At 36.6% G+C, this 22,713-nt stretch overlaps 3 protein-coding genes across 4 annotated transcripts; 2 read left to right on the forward strand and 1 right to left on the reverse strand.

Moving 5' to 3' along the window:
* The first annotated feature begins 1,302 nt into the window (after positions 1–1,302).
* On the forward strand, positions 1,303–3,635 carry LOC9306404 (pentatricopeptide repeat-containing protein At4g14170). Its single transcript, XM_002868260.2, has one exon. The coding sequence runs from the start codon at positions 1,379–1,381 to the stop codon at positions 2,810–2,812; it is 1,434 nt and encodes a 477-aa protein (XP_002868306.2). The 5' UTR covers positions 1,303–1,378; the 3' UTR covers positions 2,813–3,635.
* A 414-nt stretch (positions 3,636–4,049) lies between these two features.
* Positions 4,050–10,108, reverse strand: LOC9304379 (protein transport protein SEC23). 2 transcript variants are annotated; one of them, XM_021017083.1, is made up of 12 exons: positions 9,140–10,104; positions 8,810–8,983; positions 8,548–8,709; positions 7,687–7,829; positions 7,417–7,492; positions 7,127–7,296; positions 6,915–6,996; positions 6,115–6,192; positions 5,446–5,607; positions 5,084–5,347; positions 4,656–4,760; positions 4,050–4,529 (listed from the first exon to the last, which is right to left on the reverse strand). In XM_021017083.1, the coding sequence occupies exons 1-12, from the start codon at positions 9,893–9,895 to the stop codon at positions 4,383–4,385; spliced, it is 2,319 nt and encodes a 772-aa protein (XP_020872742.1). In that variant the 5' UTR covers positions 9,896–10,104; the 3' UTR covers positions 4,050–4,382. The 2 variants fall into 2 exon arrangements, with proteins under 2 accessions (XP_020872742.1, XP_020872743.1); XM_021017084.1 differs by lacking the exons at positions 4,050–4,529; positions 4,656–4,760 and having other exon boundaries at positions 5,170–5,228; positions 5,445–5,607; positions 9,140–10,108.
* Positions 10,109–15,755: 5,647 nt separating this feature from the next.
* On the forward strand, positions 15,756–22,241 carry LOC9306405 (kinesin-like protein KIN-12A). The gene is made up of 16 exons (XM_002868261.2): positions 15,756–16,228; positions 16,539–16,673; positions 16,766–16,849; positions 16,964–17,089; positions 17,185–17,244; positions 17,338–17,391; positions 17,475–17,567; positions 17,991–18,086; positions 18,197–18,342; positions 18,807–18,956; positions 19,039–19,168; positions 19,244–20,428; positions 20,542–20,640; positions 20,749–20,901; positions 20,978–21,766; positions 21,867–22,241. The coding sequence occupies exons 1-16, from the start codon at positions 15,950–15,952 to the stop codon at positions 22,149–22,151; spliced, it is 3,864 nt and encodes a 1,287-aa protein (XP_002868307.1). The 5' UTR covers positions 15,756–15,949; the 3' UTR covers positions 22,152–22,241.
* The last annotated feature ends 472 nt before the right edge of the window (positions 22,242–22,713 follow it).

Genomic DNA, 22,713 nt, shown 5'->3' on the forward strand with positions numbered 1-22,713 from the left:
TGAGAGAGCGCGAAAGAGAGGGACTGGAAATTTCGAACTAGAAAAATGGCGTCTTAATTTTTCTCACAAACAAAGAATTTTTTTATTTTTTTTTGAATTAGATTTTTTTTTCTCAACCAAATTTTTTTGGTAAATTAAGAAAATCATTAAAATCAAATTCAAAAATAGATTATTTAAAAATAATGCAGTATTTCGAATTTATAATTTAGTAACTATATTATAATTTTTCTTTTTGTTACAAATGATTATTTTAATTTCACGACTACAAAATTTATGGTGTCTTTTCCAACCGAATGGCCGACGTTTTCAATGTAATTGGAGGAATTTCAGATCGACAAGGAGAAGTTTTCATTTTTTTTTTTTATCTTTAATTTCTCGTAGGACTAATGTTAAAGCGGATAATCTGGCACGAAAAATTCGTACAGAACCGCTTCATATTACATATATGTAAACAACATTTTTCAACTCTTTTGAGCTCTAATTAATTTCACGACTACTATTTTTTTTGCAGTGATTCCGTGAATAAAATCATGTCAAATAACGATATCAACGATTTTATTCTTATCATGTTTACGATAGATATATTTTGCTTTAAACGACGAAATCACATTATTATATATCTATATAGACTATGTTGCATGGAAACGAAAACGGAAACGTGGAAGCGAAACGTTTCGGAAACGAGAAACGATTTTTATCTAAAATTAGGGATTAGAAACGTTTTGGAAACGTATACACATACATATATATAATATATGTATATATATATATAACATTAACATAAAACTATTAAAAAATGGTTTAATTAAACAATACAAGTTCAAAACATCAATATTAAATAGGTTAACTAAAATTCTAAAAGATAAAGATTAAAAAATTCAAGTTCAAATATTTAATTTAGACCAACATTTTCATTCTCATTTTTATTAGTTTCATCATAAATCATATAAAAATGCTTCCAAATCTAGTTTGTCGATAGAAAGATCTTAAAACTCAGAGTCTTCCAAAATTAATTATATGTATTATAAATCTTAATATTTTCTAATTTTTATTTATTAAGTTTCTAAAGTTAATAAAAAGAATTTGTCGCGCTTCCATTTTGGAAACGTGAGTTTCCATCGTGTTTCCAAACATAGATTTTAGGAAACGTGTTTCCGTGACGTTTTTGTGTTTCCGAAACGTTTCGGAAACGGAAAACGGACCTTGAAGAGAGTTTCCATGCAACATAGTATATAGATCCTTAAAATATACACTATTTAAGATTTTGATATAAATTTTGGATAAATTAGTTAACCAGAAATGATGATCAAGGCATTTCCTTTCTCTCCCTCGTTACTCAAATCATCATCTTCCATTGTTCTCTGGATTTTGTGATGCGATGCACTTAGCATCTTCCTCTTCCTTCTACTCGTCTCCGGCGAAGAATCTCTTGGCTATGTTCTTGAAAGCTCGAGCTTTCTCGGTAACCACACAGAATCCTCCTGATCTCTTCTCTCTTCTTCATCATTCCCAAAACGCTAAGCATCTACGCCATCTCCATGCTCATCTTCTTCGTACCTCTCTCTACTCCAACGTTGTGCTCAGCTCCAAGCTCGTTCTCGCTTACTCCAAGATGAATCATCTCTTTCCCACTTCGCTTTCTGTCTTCTGGCACATGCCTTGTCGCAACATTTTCTCTTGGAATATAATCATCGGTGAGTTCTCTAGATCGGGGTTTGCGTCGATTTCGATAGGAATGTTTCTTCGTATGTGGCGAGAGTCCAACGTTAGGCCTGATGATTTTACGCTTCCTCTTGTTCTGCGAGCTTGCTCTGCTTCTCGGGAAGCGAAATTTGGAGATTTGATTCATGTTCTGTGTTTGAAACTTGGGTTTAACGCAAGTTTGTTTGTTCGTTCGGCATTAGTGATTATGTATGTAGATTTGGGCGAAATTTTACATGCACGTAAGTTGTTCGATGATATGCCTGTGAGAGACTCTGTTCTTTATACAGCTATGTTTGGTGGGTATGTTCAGCAAGGTGAAGCTCTGTTGGGCTTGGCCGTGTTTAGAGAAATGAGGTATTCTGGATTTTTGCTGGATTCAGTGGTAATGGTGAGTTTACTTATGGCTTGTGGACAACTTGGAGCGTTGAAGCATGGGAAGAGTGTCCATGGATGGTGTATCCGAAGATGTTCTTGCTTCGGTTTGAATCTTGGAAATGCGATAACAGATATGTATGTAAAGTGCTCCATACTGGACTATGCGCACACAGTATTTGTAAATATGCCGAGACGAGATGTGATCTCTTGGAGCTCTCTTATTTTGGGTTATGGCTTGGATGGAGACGTGGTAGTGTCTATAAAACTCTTTGATGAGATGCTTCAGGAAGGAATTGAACCCAATGCTGTCACTTTTCTTGGTGTCTTATCAGCTTGTGCCCATGGCGGTCTTGTGGAAAAGTCTTGGCTGTATCTCAGACTAATGCAGGAATATAAAATAGTTCCTGAACTAAAACACTATGCTAGTGTGGCGGATTGTATGTCTCGGGCAGGTCTTCTGGAGGAAGCAGAGAAGTTTCTGGAAGATATGCCCGTGGAACCTGATGAGGCTGTTTTGGGTGCGGTGTTGAGTGGGTGCAAGGTGTATGGGAATGTAGAAGTAGGGGAAAGAGTGGCGAGGAAGCTGATTCAACTTGAGCCGAGAAAAGGTAGTTACTATGTAACGTTGGCCGGTCTATATTCAGCTGCAGGTCGGTTTGACGAAGCTGAGAGTCTGAGGCAGTTGATGAAGGAGAAGCAGATTTCTAAGGTTCCCGGGTGTAGCTCAATATGAAAGATGGGATGCAGATTTCAGCGTTATCTGGTTGTACATGTGAAAGATTACCAGAATGGTAAAGATCAAAATCGCACCAAAAGCTGTTGAACCTTACATCTAGATTTTGGTAATGAGGCTCAGACATAGCTAATTGTATACATGGAAAAGTTGTGGTGTCCGGTCCGATTTTTGAAAATAGTCTTTAGCTACTACGGCATGTTTCACCTCGCTGTTAGTGGAAAGCAACGGATCATTGATTTCCTCAGCAAATAAGACATTTAAACAAGGCCTAGCGACTACAGTCTCAGCTGTCTGCATAGGGTCAGAATCCACTTCATCCAAGTTCATGCTGCTGACATTATTTGTATGTGAATTTGCTAAAAGACCTTGCTGGGCCAAGATGGTCAATAAGGGTTACAAAGTTCAAAATCTCTGTTAGATGAGACAGAACAAAGTTTCTTTTCAAATAAAACAAATGGTAGCCTCAGAATGAGAATGTTCTACTGTATGGAAAAGCATTGAACATATTGTATGGTGTTCCAGTAAAAGGATTAGAGCAATGGGAGATGACTATTGATATGGTGTACCAATCTGCTGATTCAAGTATCTCTTCAAACTCTATGGCTTGTATATCAGAAATCTGTACACTAATTTATTCTAAGTGCACAGAAACTTATACAAGCTAAAGTTTCAATTGTTAGAGCACAAAGAAGAGTTTTTTGTTGTTGGTATTTATATGCCTCTCTCTATAAATGTATAAACCCGGTTAATTGTTTGTAAACCCAGTTGAACCTCGTCCCAAAAGCTTTTATGGTTCGGTGTCCCCGTCCGATTTTGAAAACAGTCTTTAGCTACTACAGCATGTTTTGCATTATGACGGTTTTGGTTTGTTTCAGTGGTGCATTTAAATGTGTAATGCATATAGGCTGGATAGTGCAGAAAACCAACCCTGCAAGTGATCTTTATGTCAAATGATATATAATTAAAAAACAGTAATTTTGGATCTTATGGATTCACAAATACATTAACAGATAATGCTTCTCATCTTGATCTTCTTCTCCAAGGAAAACCATTTCAATCAAAAGAAATGAATTACTTGAGCTTCCAAATTCGATCAATTTAGTGATCAGACACAAAGAAAAGCTACAGTTGATTGGCTGATCCAGAGAGGGCGTGATGATCTCAAGGTCAGTAGGAAAACTCCGTAACCAATGTCGCAGCATCATTTGGATTCAGAGCTCAGCAAAAAAATAAGTTCAGAAAACGCAGTAACGCAACATACTGGATCAGAAGCAGAGAAGATGTCCAAAAGTACTAAAGCCACAGACCCAAACCATATAATTGAATTGATCATACAAGAGATTTCATCCCAAACAAAAAAAAAAAAAGAAGCAAATAGTAAATCTCTGTACTCCAGACAAATCTCAATGCAAATAAAAGACTTCAACTATGCTGAGTACCTTCCAAGATGTATCTTATGTGAGACCAAAATAACAAAGAGCTCTAAAATGGTACAAACGGGCATGCGGGTAATCAGGAAGATATGGATAATTTAAGCAAAAAAAAACTGGGACTGTGACTACTTTGCTCAGGATTGCACGGCCAGTTTCGAAAGATGCTCAAAAAAGACTTGCAGGCTCACATCGTCAGTGAAGATTATGTCTGACCCAGCTGACATCTCGTTTGCATTGTTGTAAGTCGCTGATGGATTCAGCTTAGCCAATAAAAACCTTGCCTGCAGTATTAAAGGGTGTAAAGTTTAAGGATACGGTGATGAAAACCATCAGATCAATCCCACACAGATGAAACAGATCATCACAGTCGAGCTGAAAAAAAGATTAAAACATATGTGAATGCTAACCTGTGATCCATGTTGATCACACACAACTAATCTCGGGACTGGGAAACGTTCCTGGACTAACATCTGGGAATCCTCTTGAGGAGCTTGCAATAACTGAGCAAAGGCCTGACACGAGACATCCAAGATTTAGGAAATCATAGAATTAATGATGGTATAAAGATGTCACAAAATGAGACCCCATGGTAGAGATTCTTAACCTTGCTAGTTGCTACAACCCAACTTATTTCACTTGCATTTAAAGGGAACCAGCACTGAAGAGTATTTTTCCTAAACTAGATGTCTCAATTTGGATTTCTACCCTAAACCGATGTCATGTTAACAACCCAACTCAAAAGGACATATTATTTTATAGCTACGAAAGTGTAAAATGATGGTAAAAAATGCTTCTACAAATAAACAAACAGTTACAGGTATAAAGCGTGCATTACCTCATGTTCAGGCTGATGATGATAACCCATGTTTCGCCATTGCGCTATAGTCATTCCATGGAAGACAACAACACTAAAATATGCATCTAATAGAAGAATCTTGTCAGCTGCAATGGAAGCCACATCCAGCAAAGCTGGCTGAGGTGGTGCATTGAATGAATATGACGTCAGAGATGGTTGGATCATGACAGTTGCATTTGAAATACTTTCCCGGTTTAGCAGCATGCGGAAGTATGCGGTTTCATCAGGACTGTTGTTAAAAACCTGCCACCATTCCAACACCGCAAAAGAAAACATGATTCAACTATGTAGGCCAATTACATAAAGGCAGATAATGATGAAATCTGAAAACAGTAGTCTACCTGAACAAACTGTGACCGCCGCAAGTTAAACATGAATTGAGGGAACAATGAAAAATAGGGATTCAGCGTAAACGAGGTTGGATCATCCTTTCTATATTCACCAAATTTTGAACACAGACGAATGAGAGTCCGATCTAGCCACCGAGTAGCATCAAATCCCTCCTGAAGTAATACATAATAGACTGTATACGTGAGTAACACTATCACAAAAATAAAGTAGACAACACTAAACAAAGTACTGCAATAAGACAGGAGTATATAGCAACTACTACTTAGAGTTTCACTATGAGCCTCACACAGACTACAAATTATTGGTATAAAGAGATGAAAGCTACATATCATAGAGCCACAATAGTTCCTCATAAAGATGCTAAAGGGAAGAAGTCTTTGACGTTTTCTCAAGGAACAACTGTAATCCACCTCAATTATTTTGCTTTATTAATAAAGTTCAGTTGTGTGAAAAGTAAAGTTTTACTTCCTTTGGACATATAGATGAACATTTGACCAAAGATCCTGAACCCCAGGTAGATAAATATGGCCAGGAGAAGAAAACCCATATTTTAATTCATCAAAAGCAATATGAGCTTAACCCTTACCCCAACAGCATCAAAAAATTCACGGTCAAATTAACTCACATATTGTAAGCAAAGAGAAGATGATGTAAGGTACCTCTGTTTCCATTTTTAAGGAAGTTAATCTTGCCATAACCACAGCAGCAGTTTCTTGGTCAAAGCCTTGCACAAGTTCCTGAGAATGTATACAGCAACCATTGTCAGAAAATGTTTGCTTGCCAGAAAACTTTTGACTATTTGAACACCATAACACATTTACATGAATGGTAACCCTAACCACAGTTATTATTGATTCCATGACAATAGTAAAATGTAAAAGAAATTGGCTATCAAGCTGGTACTAGCATTAACATAAGGATAAAATGTCAAAATCATGCAACCAACACCATAATTCTGAGATTCACATGATATGAATTTACCGCGAAACACCCATGGGAGGCTAAGGATTAGGAATCATATAAAATAAAGCATTATGAATCATAGTATGCTATACTGTAACGGTATTTAAGGGATCCATGTTTATCCTAACAAACCAATTTTTTCCAAGAAAGAAAGATGTGAAGTCCCGTTGAAATCCCAAAAACTAAAGCTTTTTGCTTATATTCACAGTAAATAGCTTTTACTAATTACACCAGTGAGAAATGGAAATTATTTATCGGTTGACCAAAATGAGAACAAAAAATGATACCATGCCTAACAATATTATTGTTAACCGCATATTCACTTAAAGGCAAATAATAAAACTTGCTAGCAGATTTATAGGTTATAATCCTAACATAGCAATGCTACCAAAACATAATAAACAGTGCTGCGGTAAAAGAGCTAGTAGATTACATATAAACCCAATTGCGTATAACATTGGTATAAAGTGGTAAGTTTGGCAGAAAACAAGACTACCTCTGTGCTCACAGCAGTATCCACCCACTGTCTGGTTACAGTTGTAACCCGGAGCAAACTTTTACCTTCAGGGTTTTGGTAACTGCAATAGAGTCAACAACAGTAAATCCAATGCTTCAAGAGATAAAGTAATAAATTAATGCAGAAAGATAAAAGGTTTAACAAAAAAATAATGAAGGAAAATAAGAGACAAACAAAAGCTACCAGAATACCTTGTGACAAACTGCAAATACAACTGAGGATTTACAGCTCCAGGAGCATTTGACCCGGTTGAAGATAGATCAAAGAATACAGTCAAGCAGGTACTCTTGTCGAGGCCACACAACTTCCAAGCACTGGTATTCCCCTCTCCAATGACTGTGTCGGCAACATTGGGACCTTTCTGCAAGGCATCAAATGAAAATAAATTAACATCAATTAATACAGATAGCTTTATTCATTCACCAAGCAAAAAAAAAAAACATCTTGAAAGAAAATGGATTCTAAGCACTCCAGGTAAAACCTTTTCTAATGATGAGCAAGGCCCGATAACCCCTTGAATTTTGATGTCTTTTGAACAATTGATCTCAAGCGTGCCACTGAAAATGAAAGGTTCGGAGTTAGTTCGGTCTAAGGAATGCAAAATATATATTATCATAGCATACAAGCAGTATTATGCATAATGCTCTACAAGAAAGGGTCTTAATTGCCAAAATATTCTTTATCTTGCAACACCAACTCAACAGAAGATATAATAGCAAAGTATTGACACAGAAGCAGAGCAGAAACATACTTGAAGCAGAGACCAAGAGACTGCTCGCCATCTTCAAACACCCTCTTGAAGGAATCTTTAAATACAGAATGGCCAAAACTTTCAGACAGAACAACGAGACCACCGGTACTTTCAACGGCTACTTTCATTTCAGCAACCCCAACCTAACTATACCCAAAATGCAACAGCAGAGACAATTATAGTTAGGTATCGAATCATGTGATGAAAATGATAGCTAAAATGGAATGTTTTGATAGAGACAACAAGCGAAGCCCTATCAACACTGAAGTTAAAAAGAAAACACGGTATTGAAAATATATAATCTGTCTTTCATGAAGCAAAGGACATCAATGTGAATAAAAAAGCGGGGGTTTCTGATATGCCCGAGAAAGCATATTTTCTAGAGAGTTAAAAGAAACGTATCTGATTTCTAGATAAAAGGGATGTTCTAAAACAATCACATAGATTGCCATTAAAGATTTCAAAATGTATGTAAAAGTTATATCTACAAATGGATGCTCTTCCGTGCGCAACTACTAACATCTGGAAATTAATCAGAAGGAAAAGAATAGAAACTGGTGATCACAGGTTAGTTAAACAACTCGAGTACAAGTAAGAGCTTTCACAATTGGTGTGCATCAACAATGTCAACTTCGCCTAACAATTTAGTAACTAGGAATGCATATTCAAGATCATACACATAAAACAACACTTTCAGGGAGTTAATGAGGCATGGCATTCATTTTAGCTAAAATGTAACAGCGACACAGACAAAATGGAAAAATCAAGCATTGCAAGAAACCACACATTTATACCTGAAGAACAAAACCAGTGTTTGGGCATCATGCCAACAAGCAAAATATAATCATGACACATTAATACCTGATCAAGTGCAGAGGCGAAAAGGTCTAACACATGACCCTGAGCGACAAGCTGCTTTGCAATACTATCATAAAACTTGACAGCTTTTTTATAATAAGGAGCAGCATCTTTATCTAGATCTTTGTGGGAGCGCACAGGATCTGACAAATCCTTTGAGATAATCTGAAAAGACAAAAGAAAGAAAATTTGATTCAGAATATAACAAATATGGTGCGATAAAACTTGACAGTGCCATCAACCGAGGAAATCAATAAGCACTAACCGTTCCAGGGCCCTCTGTACATGGACCTCCAACCAAAGCTACAATTCTAGCCCCAGTTCCAGGTAAGCAAGCTCCAAGCAATCCTGCAGCTACACTCAATGCAACCCCTGTGCATCGTTGGGGACGATGACCTGGCTGAACAGGCCACTGGTCTGATTGGAGCTCATCCAAAAGCTGCATACCAAAAATCAGCCACACCAGTGTTCAAATCCATGTTACAAATGATGAATCATTTAGAAGCAGAAGAATCCGATGAAATTCGACAACCAACACGAGTTAAATGAAAACAAACATAGGCGAAAATCAATCCAAACCGAAACCATTACCCACCAAGTCCAGTGTGTATTCGCACTCCGAAGCGGGCAACAGGAATCTGTCAATACCGGAACTCTGGAATCCGTTTTGCGCTCCTTTAGGAAACCCAGAAGTAGGAGCTCTCCTGGAGGAAGACCCAAGCCCCAACTGATCCAAAATTTGATCCTTAGTAACTTCTTTATTGCCTTTAAAGACAAAAACTTTAGACATCTCAGAGAACCCCAATTCATGGACATGAGCCTGAGTACCAAACGACACAAACCCAACCAAAGCATTCTCCGGAAGCAACCCGATCGCCTGCTTAAGCGCCGATTTGGCATATCCCAATTCTTCCTCAATCATACACGTATCAAGAACAAACACAAACACAGGCGGAGGCACCTGATCAGCAGCACCAGTTCTCGGATCGACAGAAGCCGGCAACGTGTATTCAACAGTAGTGTACTGAGGATAAAGCTCACCAGGGAGATTAATCTCAGAGATCGAATGGTAATGAACCGGGAAATGATTCCTCTGATGGCAAAAAGGGCAGATCCAGATCTTAGCGTTGAAATCAACACGAGCGAAAGCGTTGAGAACAGCAACACAAGTCCGGCACTTGAGAGGAGCATAAGGGAGATCAGGGATATCGGAGTGACGACGGATCGGAGAAATTGAAGCGGCGAGAGGAATCACACACTTGCTAGCTTCAACCTTAGTGCGAGGCCAAAGGTTCCAAGTCATACGAACTCCATCCATACCTTCGGGATCCATGTTCGCCATCTCCGCCATTGTTTGCTCCGATCTAAACAGAGACGGATCAGATCGGAAATCGAATTGCGATGAAAGTGAAGAAGAAACGCAGAATTCTCAGAGGCGTGAGGGATTAGGAGTTTAGGAGGAGTCGCGGCTTAATCACTGGGAGGTCACAACACGATGAGTGAATTTGATTGGATGGTGGATGATGATGGATCTGGTGTTTAGGTGTTCGGGTTTGGGTCAAGTATTGGTCATTAACTCATTACTAAAATTCTGTTGTTTTCTTTTTTTTCTCTTTTTCAACCTTCACGGATTTAATGTAATTAAAGGAGATTTGCTGTCCAAAAAAAACAATTAAAGGAGATTTGGTAGAATAATCTAAAAAATAGTAGGAATATCTAAAGTATCCACCAATATTAATGAAAATCTAAATAATATTTTTTCGATATTTTGCCTCTTTGGTCATATATTTATCTATATATTTTTGGAAATAATGAATTAGAGTTGAAAAATTAAAGTTAAAAAGCTCCACATTACAAAAATACACACTAATTAATAATTTTTTTTTTTTGGAAAAATCCCTTTTAAAATAAAAAGAAAATCAGATATTTTTTAGAGAAATTGTTAAAAATGCCCCTTTTTCAATACCCCTTTTCAAAAATGCCCTCTTTGAGAGTCCATTTTTAAGTTTGCCCTCTTTTAATTTTTAATGACCATTTTACCCTTATTTGAAACAAAATTAGGTCCACAAAATACAAAATATTTTTTGGCGGGAAAAGTGATCCCTCAATTTTCCCGCCAAAACACTTGTAAAAACCTTTAAAAAACCTTGTAAAATTTTCCCGTAAAAATTTTTCCCGCCAAAAAATTTTCCCGCCAAAAATTTTTTTTTGCGGGAAAAGTGATTCCGCAATTTTTTTTGCGAAATTTTTTTGGCGGGAAAATTTTTGGCGGGAAAAATTTACAAGGTATTTTAAAGGTTTTTTACAAGGTTTTTACAAGTGTTTTGTAAGGTTTTACAATGTATTTTAAAAGGTTTTACAAGGTACTTTTAAGGTTTTATAAGGTATTTATAACTTGTAAAACCTTATAAAAAACTTGTAAAACCTTATAACTTGTAAAAACCTTATAAAATAGCTTGTAAAATCTTATAATATCTTATAAATACCTTGTAAATACGTTGTAAAACCTTTTAAAATACATTGTAAAACCTTATAAATACCTTGTAAAAAACCTTTAAAATACCTTGTAAATTTTTGGCGGGAAAAACTTTCCCGCCAAAAATTTAACGCCGAAAAAATTGCGGAATCACTTTTCCCGCAAAAAAAATTTTTTGGCGGGAAAAAATTTTACGGGAAAATTTTACAAGGTATTTTAAAGGTTTTACAAATTTTTACAAGTGTTTTGGCGGGAAAAATTGGGGGATCACTTTTCCCGCCAAAAAATATTTTGTATTTTGTAGACCTAATTTTGTTATATTTCCTTATATATTTATGATATCTTTTATTAAAAGAAGGATAATTTAGTCATTTTGTACATAAAAGGGGTATTTTTAAAAATGGACATCTAAAGGGGGCATTTTTGAAAAGGGGTATTGAAAAAGGGGCATTTTTGTGAGTCTCCCTATTTTTTAAAAGGTAAGAAATATATTTATGACAAAAAGAGGAATTCAATTTAATAAGTTTAAATTTTTTAAAACAAAATCACGATTTTTTTTTTGTGGATTTTTTTCTCGAATTCATCTTTTCAAAGAAATTAAATTTTAGAATACCAAAAAAATCATTTACGCTTTGTAAAATTTCCTCAAATGTAAAATGGTAAAATAAAATAAAAATTTGGGATTAATATAAACTACATTGTCATAGAAACTTAGGTTTTGTAGATTTTTAATATAACATTGTCTTTGGTTTTTCCAAGATTGGCCGACTTTACAAAAGTATGCAAAATGTTATGTAAACTTTAGGGGATTACTGATAAATTTACTGATTTAGCATATGTTTTGCTAGTTTGTCATGTCTCTCGAACACTATGGGGTGTTATTGACAAATGTTGCTGACATGGCAAACTTTACAAATGTTCGTGAATCATTGTGTAAACTTTAGGGAATTATTAGCATGATTGGATTTATTTTTGTTGGTATCCCATATTTTCAAAGAATATGTGGCTTTTTTGCAAATATTCAACAAATCTACGAAATTCTGCAAATTGTAATGCAGAGATTACTAGAAACCTTAGATTATGTATGTTAGTTTGCCACGTTTTCGATGAACTTTATGATTTTATTTACATACCATGTAATAGCAGCATACTTAACGAAAGTGTGCGAGTCGTCGTGGACTTTAGCAGAATATTGACACACTAGATTGTTACCCGCGGTACACCGCGGGTTAATTATTTGATTTTTTTTGTTCTTTTATAAACCGATGAATTTGTTGTATATAATATTTTTTGTTATACATTGCGAGTCACATGCGTTGTAACTAAAAATGAAAATTTTAAGTTGTATTTGTTTTGTTTAGTGTTTAAAATTGTATAATTGTATTTTGATGTTTGACAAAAAAAAAAAAATTGTATTTTGATTTGTTAATCCCAGGATTTCACCCGTGATATATTATCCCGTATTAATATCAATCCAAATCCGACCCGTCCCACCATATAATCATGTCCCGTAAAATTAAACATCATTTTGTTATTTCTTTTAATAACACTTTTATTTAAAAGACATATAATTCGAGTCAATTTAAAAGTTTGCTTTCAAATAGTTTATATATATATATATATTTTTTCAAATTAGTGTGTGTTTTTAGACCAACCCGTACAAATATTTTAAAAATGTATATTAAAATACTAAATAATTGTATTTCGATTTGTTAATTTTAAGATTTCACCGTGGTATATTGTCCAGTTTTAGATAATTGTAGAAATTAAGAAAATATCTGAATGACTCAATTCCGGGTCAGAGTAAAAAAAAAAATACGACCTGATTAAACGCGCAAATTTGTTTTTCAAAAATGTTAATATAGATTGTACACATACTTTTTTCTTCATCGATTGAGTAATATATGTCCGTTTAAAAAAATTTGAATCATAGCTATGCAGAAAAAAATCGAATTTTTTTATTAAGTATATATATTTTATAATAGTTCAAAATAATATAGTAGATTTGCAAAAAGTGTTGCAAAAATGTATAGTAGATTTGGACTCTATGTCTGATAGTCTATCTTGTTTCCGAAAAATTTCGTGGTTTTATTGGCATACTATAAGAACCAGTCCCGCCTATCTATAAGACTGGTAAAACATTATGCTTTAGGCCACAAATTATAGAACAAAAAATGATGTCATATTTTGAATAATGTCAATGGTCTAGTGGTAAAACCTCCCTGTGAAATTTTAATTTCCTCCGTTATTTCATTTTTTGTTTTATTTTTGTTTTTTTTTCCAAAACCATATTTTTAAAAATATTTTCTACGCCAAAAAAATCTAGAACCGGTCTTGAGAACCTTCTTTCTTTTGATTTCAAGAACGTTTGTAAGTGGTTGTGAAGACTTTAGAAGATTTTATAGAGAAGATTATATAGCAACTTACTTAGATTTTGTCTACTACTTTCTACCAAGTTATCGCATGATTTGCTAATATTTAGCGGATTTTGTAAAACTTGCAAATGGTTTTGCATACTCTAAGTCTAAGATATTACATCATTTTCTAGCATTCAATGGATTTTATATTGGAAAGATAAAATAAGAATCACATACTTTCAATTTTGGAGAAATTTCTTATCGCTACCAACGATTTTTGTATTATTTGACACTCATATTGGCTCTTCTTGTTGGTAGGACTAAATTTAAAGTAAATGACTAAATATGGCCGCATGTGAGCTATTGGCTTTACTGCTTTGATGATTTTGTCGTTCGTACTACATTTAACCACAACGAAAGACAGACATATAATATAGTTGGAGACAGAAATGCGTAGCGGTGCCCAATGATAACCACTAAATCTGTAACCCACAATACGCTAACTCACGAGCCCTACTTTTTAACGGGTCTAAAATCTTAAACCTATATCCGCTTCGTAGCTGATGGATTGGACTTGGTCAGTTGGTCGTCGATTTTTTACGTGCGGTGGATCTCAAAAAACCCGTGTGGCTGTATTACCACACGTCTAAAGAGTAAAACACACACACCAATGGAAATAATTCAACACATTAAAATCCATCCACTCTAAGAGCGCATGTGCAGTGGGGAGAACCTCTCTTAATCTCTCAAATATATTATTTTAATAATTTTGATGTAATTAATTTTGTATTTAAAATTTAAAGTATAAATAAAACTCATAACCAATTATCTTAAGACATGTGTCAAATGAATCTCTCACTAGGTTCTCAAAATCTCTCATTTGAGAGATTTATTTTATTCTCTCTTACTTTTTTATTATTTTATATTTTTTTTTGTGGGTGAGAGACTCGCCCTAAACATGCTCTAAAGGCAAATATGGGGAAAACGGCCAACTCCTCCTAAACTTAGTTGTTTTATTGTATTCATATATAAAACTTTGTTGTGTCTATAACTACATAAACTCATGTTAAATTTGAATTTCATACACGAACAAAACAAATCCGGCCTAAACCCACAAATCGTCAAACGTCGTTAATGTTCCGTTAACAGAAAGCTGACTAGGATGCCACATGTACGATAACACAAACCGACGTCGTGCTTTTTAAAAAAAAAAGAAAAAAAGAGGTAAATCCCTAAAACCATGACTCGAACCGCTGATCTTAAAGCCGAAAACTGCACACTCAATACCGTTTGAGCCACTGCAACTTCTGGTATAAAACCAAACACTTATCATAACGGTCTCTGTTTCTTTATTCCTCTTGCAAGCAGTAATCGTATGGGAAGAGGTAGAAAATCAACGAGAGGTTATCATCCCTCCATTCATCTCACACTCTTCAATTGATAGCCCTGCGATTGTCTTCCTAATCTCCAATTTCTTGACTTTTTTGTCGAAATCTCTGTAATTTGATGACAAATCTTCAATTCCACCAAAATAGCTTCGGGTTTCCAGAAACGGAGGTCATTTCGGAACAGACAACGTCATCACGACGAAGACCGGGGGAAGGATCCACATGACGACGACGATGGTGAGAGGGGATTGGAGAGCGTTTATGCCTTTATGGTAAATGAGAGAGAGAAGAAAGAGAGAGATGAGTGAGAGAACAATTTGAGAAACTGAGTTGAGGTGGAGAAGAAGGTAAGACAAAGAGAAGCAATTGATAGAAAAGAAGGGATAATGGAGAATTGGTTTTGTTCTTCTGCAGATTTGGTTTGGGAAAGAGACACGAAGGAAGAAAAAGACAATCGTTATAGATAAAAAGATGTTTGTTTGATAATATAACAATTGTCACAGGTTCAAGTCCAATAGGTCACGGGTTCAAGTCATTGTTTTAGGGATTTTACTTCTTTTTTTTATCTTTTTTTATAAAGCAAAACAAAGTCGTTTTGTGTTATCGTACACGTGACATCCTAGTCAACTTTCTGTTAACGGAACATTAACGACGTTTGACGATTTGTGGGTTTAGGCCGGATTTGTTTTGTTCGTGTATGAAATTTAAATTTTACATGAGTTTATGTAATTATAGGCACACAACAAAGTTCTATGTATAAATACGATAAAACAACTAAGTTTAGGGGTGAATTGACCGTTTTCCGAAGCAAATATGTATGCTAAAAGTAAAGAACGTGGGTCTTTTGTTGCTCCTTCCCACCGTTAGATTCATCATCCTACGGCCCTAAACTCACGATCACATTAATCCATTTCTTTAAATAAAACAAATTAGAAATTCATGCGATGATGATGCGAAACGTCAACTCCCCACCAAAAAAAAAAAATGATGCGAAACGTCAACACTTCACAAGATCTGGAAAAAAAATTCAAATTCTCGCTTTTAACGGCTCTCTCTTCGTTCTTCCTCCTCCTTTGCCCGAACACTAGGGTTTCACTGAACGCTCTTCCAAGAGCGCAGATTCGTTTTTTTCCTCCCTCTTTTCTTCTACTTCTGGGTTTCTAATTGTAGATTTGACGGCGGAGATGAAGAAGCACTTTACGCTACCAAGAAACGCTATCTTACGCGATGGCGGAGAGCCGCACTCGTCAAACCCTAATACGTCGAAATCGAAGCCTCCACGCAAATTAAGATCCGCCAAAGAAAATGCTCCACCTACAGATCATAACTTGTTGACCCCGGACCATAGGTCGATGAAATTGAAGAGTCCGCGTCCGCCGCGTCCGCCGCCGTCTAATCCTCTCAAAAGGAAACTCAGTGCGGATGCTGCGACGGAATCTGGGTTTTCAGACTCCGGTGTCAAGGTAATTTCACCCTTTGGTTAGAAATTAGGTATTATCGAGACAAATCTCTAATTAGGTAATGTCGAAGCATATCTATGATTTCAGCCAATTGAAAGATTGTGTACTTGTTAGATTTAATTAGGTTTCTAATTGGAGATGGGTTGTGAACTTTCTAAATTTGGTTACGTTTCTAATAGGAGCGGGGTAGAGAGACTTGGTGAATCTGATTTTCTTCTCTGAGAATTGGGATACAACTTGTTGTAGAACATAGCTTAAGTGTGAAATTCTTTGCTCGTTTATAATGGCGAAGATAAGGTGATCCAATTTTCAGGTTATTGTTAGAATGAAGCCTCTAAACAAAGGTGAGGAAGGTGATATGATAGTAGAAAAGATGTCCAAAGATTCCCTCACAATTGGTGGGCAAACTTTCACATTCGACTCAATTGCTTATCCGGAGTCGACACAGGCAAGATCTCTCTTTGCATGATTCTTGGTGTCATTATGTTATGTCATCGTATGATTCTGAGTCTCAAACTTTGTCTATTGTTTCTTTCTCAGGAACAAATGTTTCAGGTCGTGGGAGCGCCTCTTGTTGAAAATTGTCTATCTGGATTTAACAGTTCTGTATTTGCCTATGGACAGGTAGTTTGATTTTCTAAAGTCTTCCTTTGAGACAGAGTTCCATTCCTCAGATTGTACTTGTGAATTGTGATTGTAACTTCTTGATTTAACTCATCATGAAATTAATTCTGTCAGACTGGTAGTGGGAAAACATATACCATGTGGGGTCCTGCATATGGATTGTTGGAAGAGCACCTCCGCGGTGACCAAAGGGGTTTGACCCCACGTGTCTTTGAACGTTTGTTTGCCCGAATCAAAGAGGTGATGCCTGGTTTTGTTCAATTCACACTTTTGAACTTTTTCAATGATTAGCAAATTCAGAAGAAGATTCTTCTTGTTTATTTTTTGGATTCCAGGAACAAGTCAAGCATGCTGAAAGAAAACTCAATTACCAGTGCCGGTGCTCATTACTCGAGGTTCAGTGACTGGCTGCATTACTTAAGTTTGGATGGTGTTTGAAGGTCTCATTTTATAGAGTTTATAATGTCATGTTCTTCTTCCTTTTTCAGATTTACAACGAGCAAATAACAGACCTACTGGATCCAAGCCAGAAAAACCTGATGGTAAAAGGAACTTTCAAATTTTACTCGATCTATATTCTTAAGGAAAACATGGGGTTCATCGTTTTTCGTTAATGTGTCACCAGATTAGAGAAGATGTCAAGTCAGGTGTTTATGTTGAAAATCTGACTGAGGAATACGTAAAAAGCTTGACAGACGTGTCACAGCTTCTGATTAAGGTTTGTTATACTTTTTGGTTTCTCACTGCAGTAGTGCACCCTAAATCATGTTTGATTTGCAATATTTCTGAAGTACTTGATCAAAATTGCTGCTCTAAAAGTACACAAAAATACCAGTTCCGGTATCATATCTTTGTAATTCACTAATTCTCTTAAGTTTTAATGAAGCAATGTGAAAACTTGTTTCTGTTAGAAAGAAGAGATTGCCACAGATTATATAGGATGCTGCTACTGGGGTTTAACGTTGATGTTCTGTTAGTGATGCTGTGTAGATCAAATGATCACAAAAAGCTTACATTTTTGAATGATAGTTAAGAAAAATTAGTATTCCTTATTTGGCAAACTATGAAACGGTCAAGATATTTTTATGTCCTGATAAAAAAATATCCTTGACAGTTATACTTGTGTCTGAAACTGGTGTAGGGTTTGGGAAATAGAAGGACTGGTGCAACGAGTGTAAATGCAGAGAGTTCAAGGTCACATTGCGTATTTACTTGTGTTGTTGAATCTCGGTGCAAGGTAAGCTGTCAAGTTGAGGTGCTATCATCTTTTTTTTTTTTAATTTATAGAGTAGTGGGAATGTATGATGGAATAGATGTCTGACTTTGTTGAAATGTACTTTTTTGTAGAATGTTGCAGATGGGTTAAGCAGCTTTAAGACAAGCCGAATAAACCTTGTTGATCTGGCTGGTTCTGAACGACAAAAATCAACTGGGGCAGCAGGAGAACGTCTGAAAGAAGCTGGGAATATTAATCGATCGCTCTCTCAGCTTGGGTATGATTCAGAGTAGTCTCTTTGGTTATTTTTAGATCTCAGTTAGCATGGAATTTTTTTTTTTTTTATAATGCAGGATGCACTAAAGAACTGGCACTTAGCTTCTGATGTTCTTGTGTCTTCTAGTGTTTGATTATAAAGAACTGACACTTTGTGATAATGGAAAATAATTTGACATATGATGGTAGTAGCTTATGAGGATCTTGTGTCTTTTAAGCAGTGCTTTTTGATATTTAATACTAGAACAACTATCTCTCCATGAAAGGGCAACACTGTAGGAAGAGCATGCTGATTGTCTTATCAAAGTGGATTTATTGTATATCCTTCACCCTTTTGCTGATGATTATAGGGATAGACATACAAATTTTGACTTGGTGTGTTCACCAGTCCTGTCATTTGCGGGACGTTTTTCCAAAAACTGAATTATCAACTACATGTTTACCATACAAATTTGTTACGTGCAGGAACTTGATTAACATCCTCGCAGAGATTTCTCAAACAGGGAAGCCAAGGCATATACCTTATAGGGATTCCAGATTAACATTTTTATTGCAAGAGTCTCTTGGTGGGAATGCAAAGTTAGCAATGGTTTGTGCAATTTCTCCTTCTCAAAGGTAATGCAGAACCTCTATTTCCACTTCAGAAGTTATTTATCCTCCATCTTCTGCAATTTTAAGTATGTACGGAAAATTGCAGTTGCAGAAGCGAAACCTTCAGCACCTTGAGATTTGCTCAGCGTGCAAAGGCAATCCAGAATAAGGCTGTTGTCAATGAAGTGATGCATGATGATGTAAATTTCTTGCGTGGAGTGATACGCCAGCTGAGGGTACGGATTCTTTTACATATATCATAAGATAGACATATAAATGTGAATATGGCTTTTGATGAATAAATTGAGCAGGATGAACTACAAAGGATGAAGGATGATGGAAATAATCCAACCAATCCAAATGTTGCTTATTCCACTGCATGGAATGCACGTAGAAGTTTGAATTTATTAAGAAGCTTCGGTCTGGGTTATCCAAGGTCCTTACCTCATGAAGATAATGATGGTGATATTGAGATGGAAATTGATGAGGCTGCTGTTGAAAGGCTTTGTGTTCAAGTGGGTTTGCAATCATCTTTAGCTTCTGAGGGGATCAATCATGATATGAACAGAGTAAAGAGTATACATTTATGTGATGGCCAATCTATAGAAAAGCGGCTTCCTGAGGACTCAGATGTTGCCATGGAGGATGCTTGTTGCCATTCTGAGAACCATGAACCAGAAACAGTGGATAATGTGAGAACTGAGACAGAGACTGGCATCACAGAAAATCAGATCAAGACACACTCAACTTTAGATCACGACTCCAGTTTCCAGCCTCTTTCAGTCAAGGATGCTCCTTGTTCTTCACTGAACAAGTCGGAGGATGTGCCATCATGCCCTGACATAGTTACTTCAGAAAATGTATTGATAGCTGATGGATTAGATGATCCAGAGCACTTAGTAAATTCTGCATCTCCTAGTCTTTGTATAGATCCAGTTGGTGCGACTCCTGTATTAAAATCTCCCACACTGAGTGTCTCTCCTACTATTAGAAATAGCAGGAAAAGCTTGAAGACATCGGAAATGTCAACAGCATCTCAGAAGGGTACTGAAGGAGACAATTTAGTTACAGAAGATGCGGAACCATCTCTGGCTACATCCAAAAAGATGAATAACTGTTCTAGTGCTTTGTCTACACAGAAGAGCAAAGTTTTTCCTGTACGGACTGAGCGGTTGGCATCTAGCCTCCACAAAGGAATTAAACTTCTTGAGTCGTATTGCCAGAGTACAGCTCAAAGACGGTCGACATACAGGTTTTCCTTCAAAGCTCCAGATTGTAAGCCTTCAACCTCTATAAGTAAGGCTGATGCAGGTGTGCAGACCATTCCCGGAGCTGATGCAATATCAGAGGAGAATACAAAAGAGTTTCTGTGCAGTAAATGCAAATGCAGAGAAGAATTTGATGCCCAGCAAATGGGTGACATGCCAAATCTCCAGGTTATAGTACCTGTTGACAACTCGGAAGTGACAGTAAAAGCCAAGAGCCAAGTTCCCAAAGTAAGAACAGTGACGTTTTATCTGAAATAGATTTAGATAGTTATTCATGGTTTATTTTGTTTTCACATTCATATAATGTGTGCCTCCAATGGATCGATATTTACACTTTACAGGCAGTGGAAAAGGTTCTAGCAGGATCTATCAGGAGGGAAATGGCTCTAGAAGAGTTCTGCACTAAACAAGCTTCTGAGATAACCCAACTTAACCGACTGGTATGATACTTGCTTCTTTTTCGTTTTTTAATCTGCCTATGCTCTACATACCAAGAGAAGCTTTGTAACTGTATCCTCGAACATAAATTGGTCCAAATCGTATAATAGGTACAACAATACAAACATGAGAGAGAGTGCAATGCCATCATAGGACAAACAAGGGAGGACAAAATTATTCGCCTTGAAAGCCTTATGGATGGCGTATTATCTAAGGAGGATTTCTTGGATGAAGAATTTGCTTCTCTCCTGCATGAACATAAAGTAATTGTGGCTTCTCGTTTTGTAAAAAGATATTTGACTCCATTCCGAAAGCTTTCTCTGACATATAATGTTACAGCTTCTAAAGGACATGTATCAAAATCACCCTGAAGTGCTTCAGACGAAGATTGAGTTGGAAAGAGCGCAAGAAGAGGTCGAGAATTTCAAGAACTTTTATGGTGACATGGGAGAAAGGGAAGTGTTATTGGAAGAGATTCAGGATTTAAAGATGCAGCTACAGTGTTACATTGACCCTTCTCTTATATCAGCTCGGAAAACGTGTTCCCTGCTAAAGCTATCATACCAAGCTCCCCCAGTTGATGCTATTCCTGAATCACAGGACAAGAGTCTCGTGAAGACATTAGAACAGGAAAGACTTTGTTGGACTGAGGCAGAGACCAAATGGATTTCTCTCGCCGATGAATTAAGAACTGAGCTTGAAGCCAGTAAGGTGCTGTTGAATAAGCAGAAACATGAACTTGAAATTGAGAAAAGATGCGGGGAAGAGTTGAAAGAAGCAATGCAGATGGCCATGGAAGGGCATGCACGGATGCTTGAACAATATGCAGACCTGGAAGAGAAGCATATGCAATTGCTTGCTAGACATAGAAGGATTCAAGACGGAATAGATGATGTCAAAAAGGCAGCGGCAAGAGCCGGAGTCAGAGGAGCAGAGTCCAAATTCATAAATGCACTTGCAGCAGAAATTTCAGCCTTAAAGGTAGAAAAAGAGAAGGAGAGACAATACTTGAGGGATGAGAACAAAAGTCTCCAAACACAACTAAGAGATACAGCTGAAGCCATACAAGCAGCTGGAGAATTACTTGTTCGGCTTAAAGAAGCCGAAGAGGGATTGACAGTTGCACAGGTATGTTAGTACATTTTCTAAACATTTCAGGTCACATTCTTGATTAAGTCTGTTGCTTATGCATGTTCTTACATAAAATCTCTGTGGCTCGTGTCAACAGAAACGTGCAATGGATGCAGAGTATGAAGCTGCAGAAGCATATAGACAGATTGACAAGCTGAAGAGGAAACATGAAAACGAAATCAACACTCTTAACCAACTCGTCCCTCAATCTCATATTCACAATGAATGCTCTACCAAATGTGATCAAGCCGTGGAATCATCAGAAAATGCAAGTGAGCAGCAATGGAGAGATGAATTTGAGCCGCTTTACAAAAAAGAAACCGAGTTTTCAAATCTTGCTGAGCCCTCTTGGTTTTCGGGTTACGATCGGTGCAACATATAATTCTAATATTCCACTATTTTGTGTGTAATGTGTATAAAATGGGTGTCTGATTCGGTGATATAAGTCCAAAAAAGGTTTCACTTGATTTCACTTGCAACTCATTCTACACTTTATAACCCATTAGGTACAAATGACGCAAATTCAAATTTTGGGTAGCGAAGTACTCAACTGTAACCCAAAATCTTCAACATTAAGTACCTCAGCTTGAAACAAACTCATCACTTGAAGGTAGCGAAGTACTCTACGAGTTCATTTGGAACTGAGTTTGAGTCTCTGAGAATCTTGGAATGCTCTTGCCAGGAGCAAAATACCCTGAAGGAAGTCTTGCCTCTGAGCAAGATATCAACTGTGTTTACTCTCCCAGCTGCAACATCTACGCATACATATATTCTACTCATCAGATACAGAACATTCTACAAAAGGCAGAGCTAGTTTTTGCTATCAATGAATACAATGTTTCTACTGTTTTTACAGTTTTTGCTTCCACTGTAAAGTGAGACTGAACAAAAAGAGTAGCTTTGTAGATTAAAAGTAGAGCAGTCCGGTTCACCGGTTCAATCCA

This window comes from Arabidopsis lyrata, assembly GCF_000004255.2.
Source record: "Arabidopsis lyrata subsp. lyrata unplaced genomic scaffold ARALYscaffold_7, whole genome shotgun sequence".
Classification (NCBI taxonomy): domain Eukaryota; kingdom Viridiplantae; phylum Streptophyta; class Magnoliopsida; order Brassicales; family Brassicaceae; genus Arabidopsis; species Arabidopsis lyrata.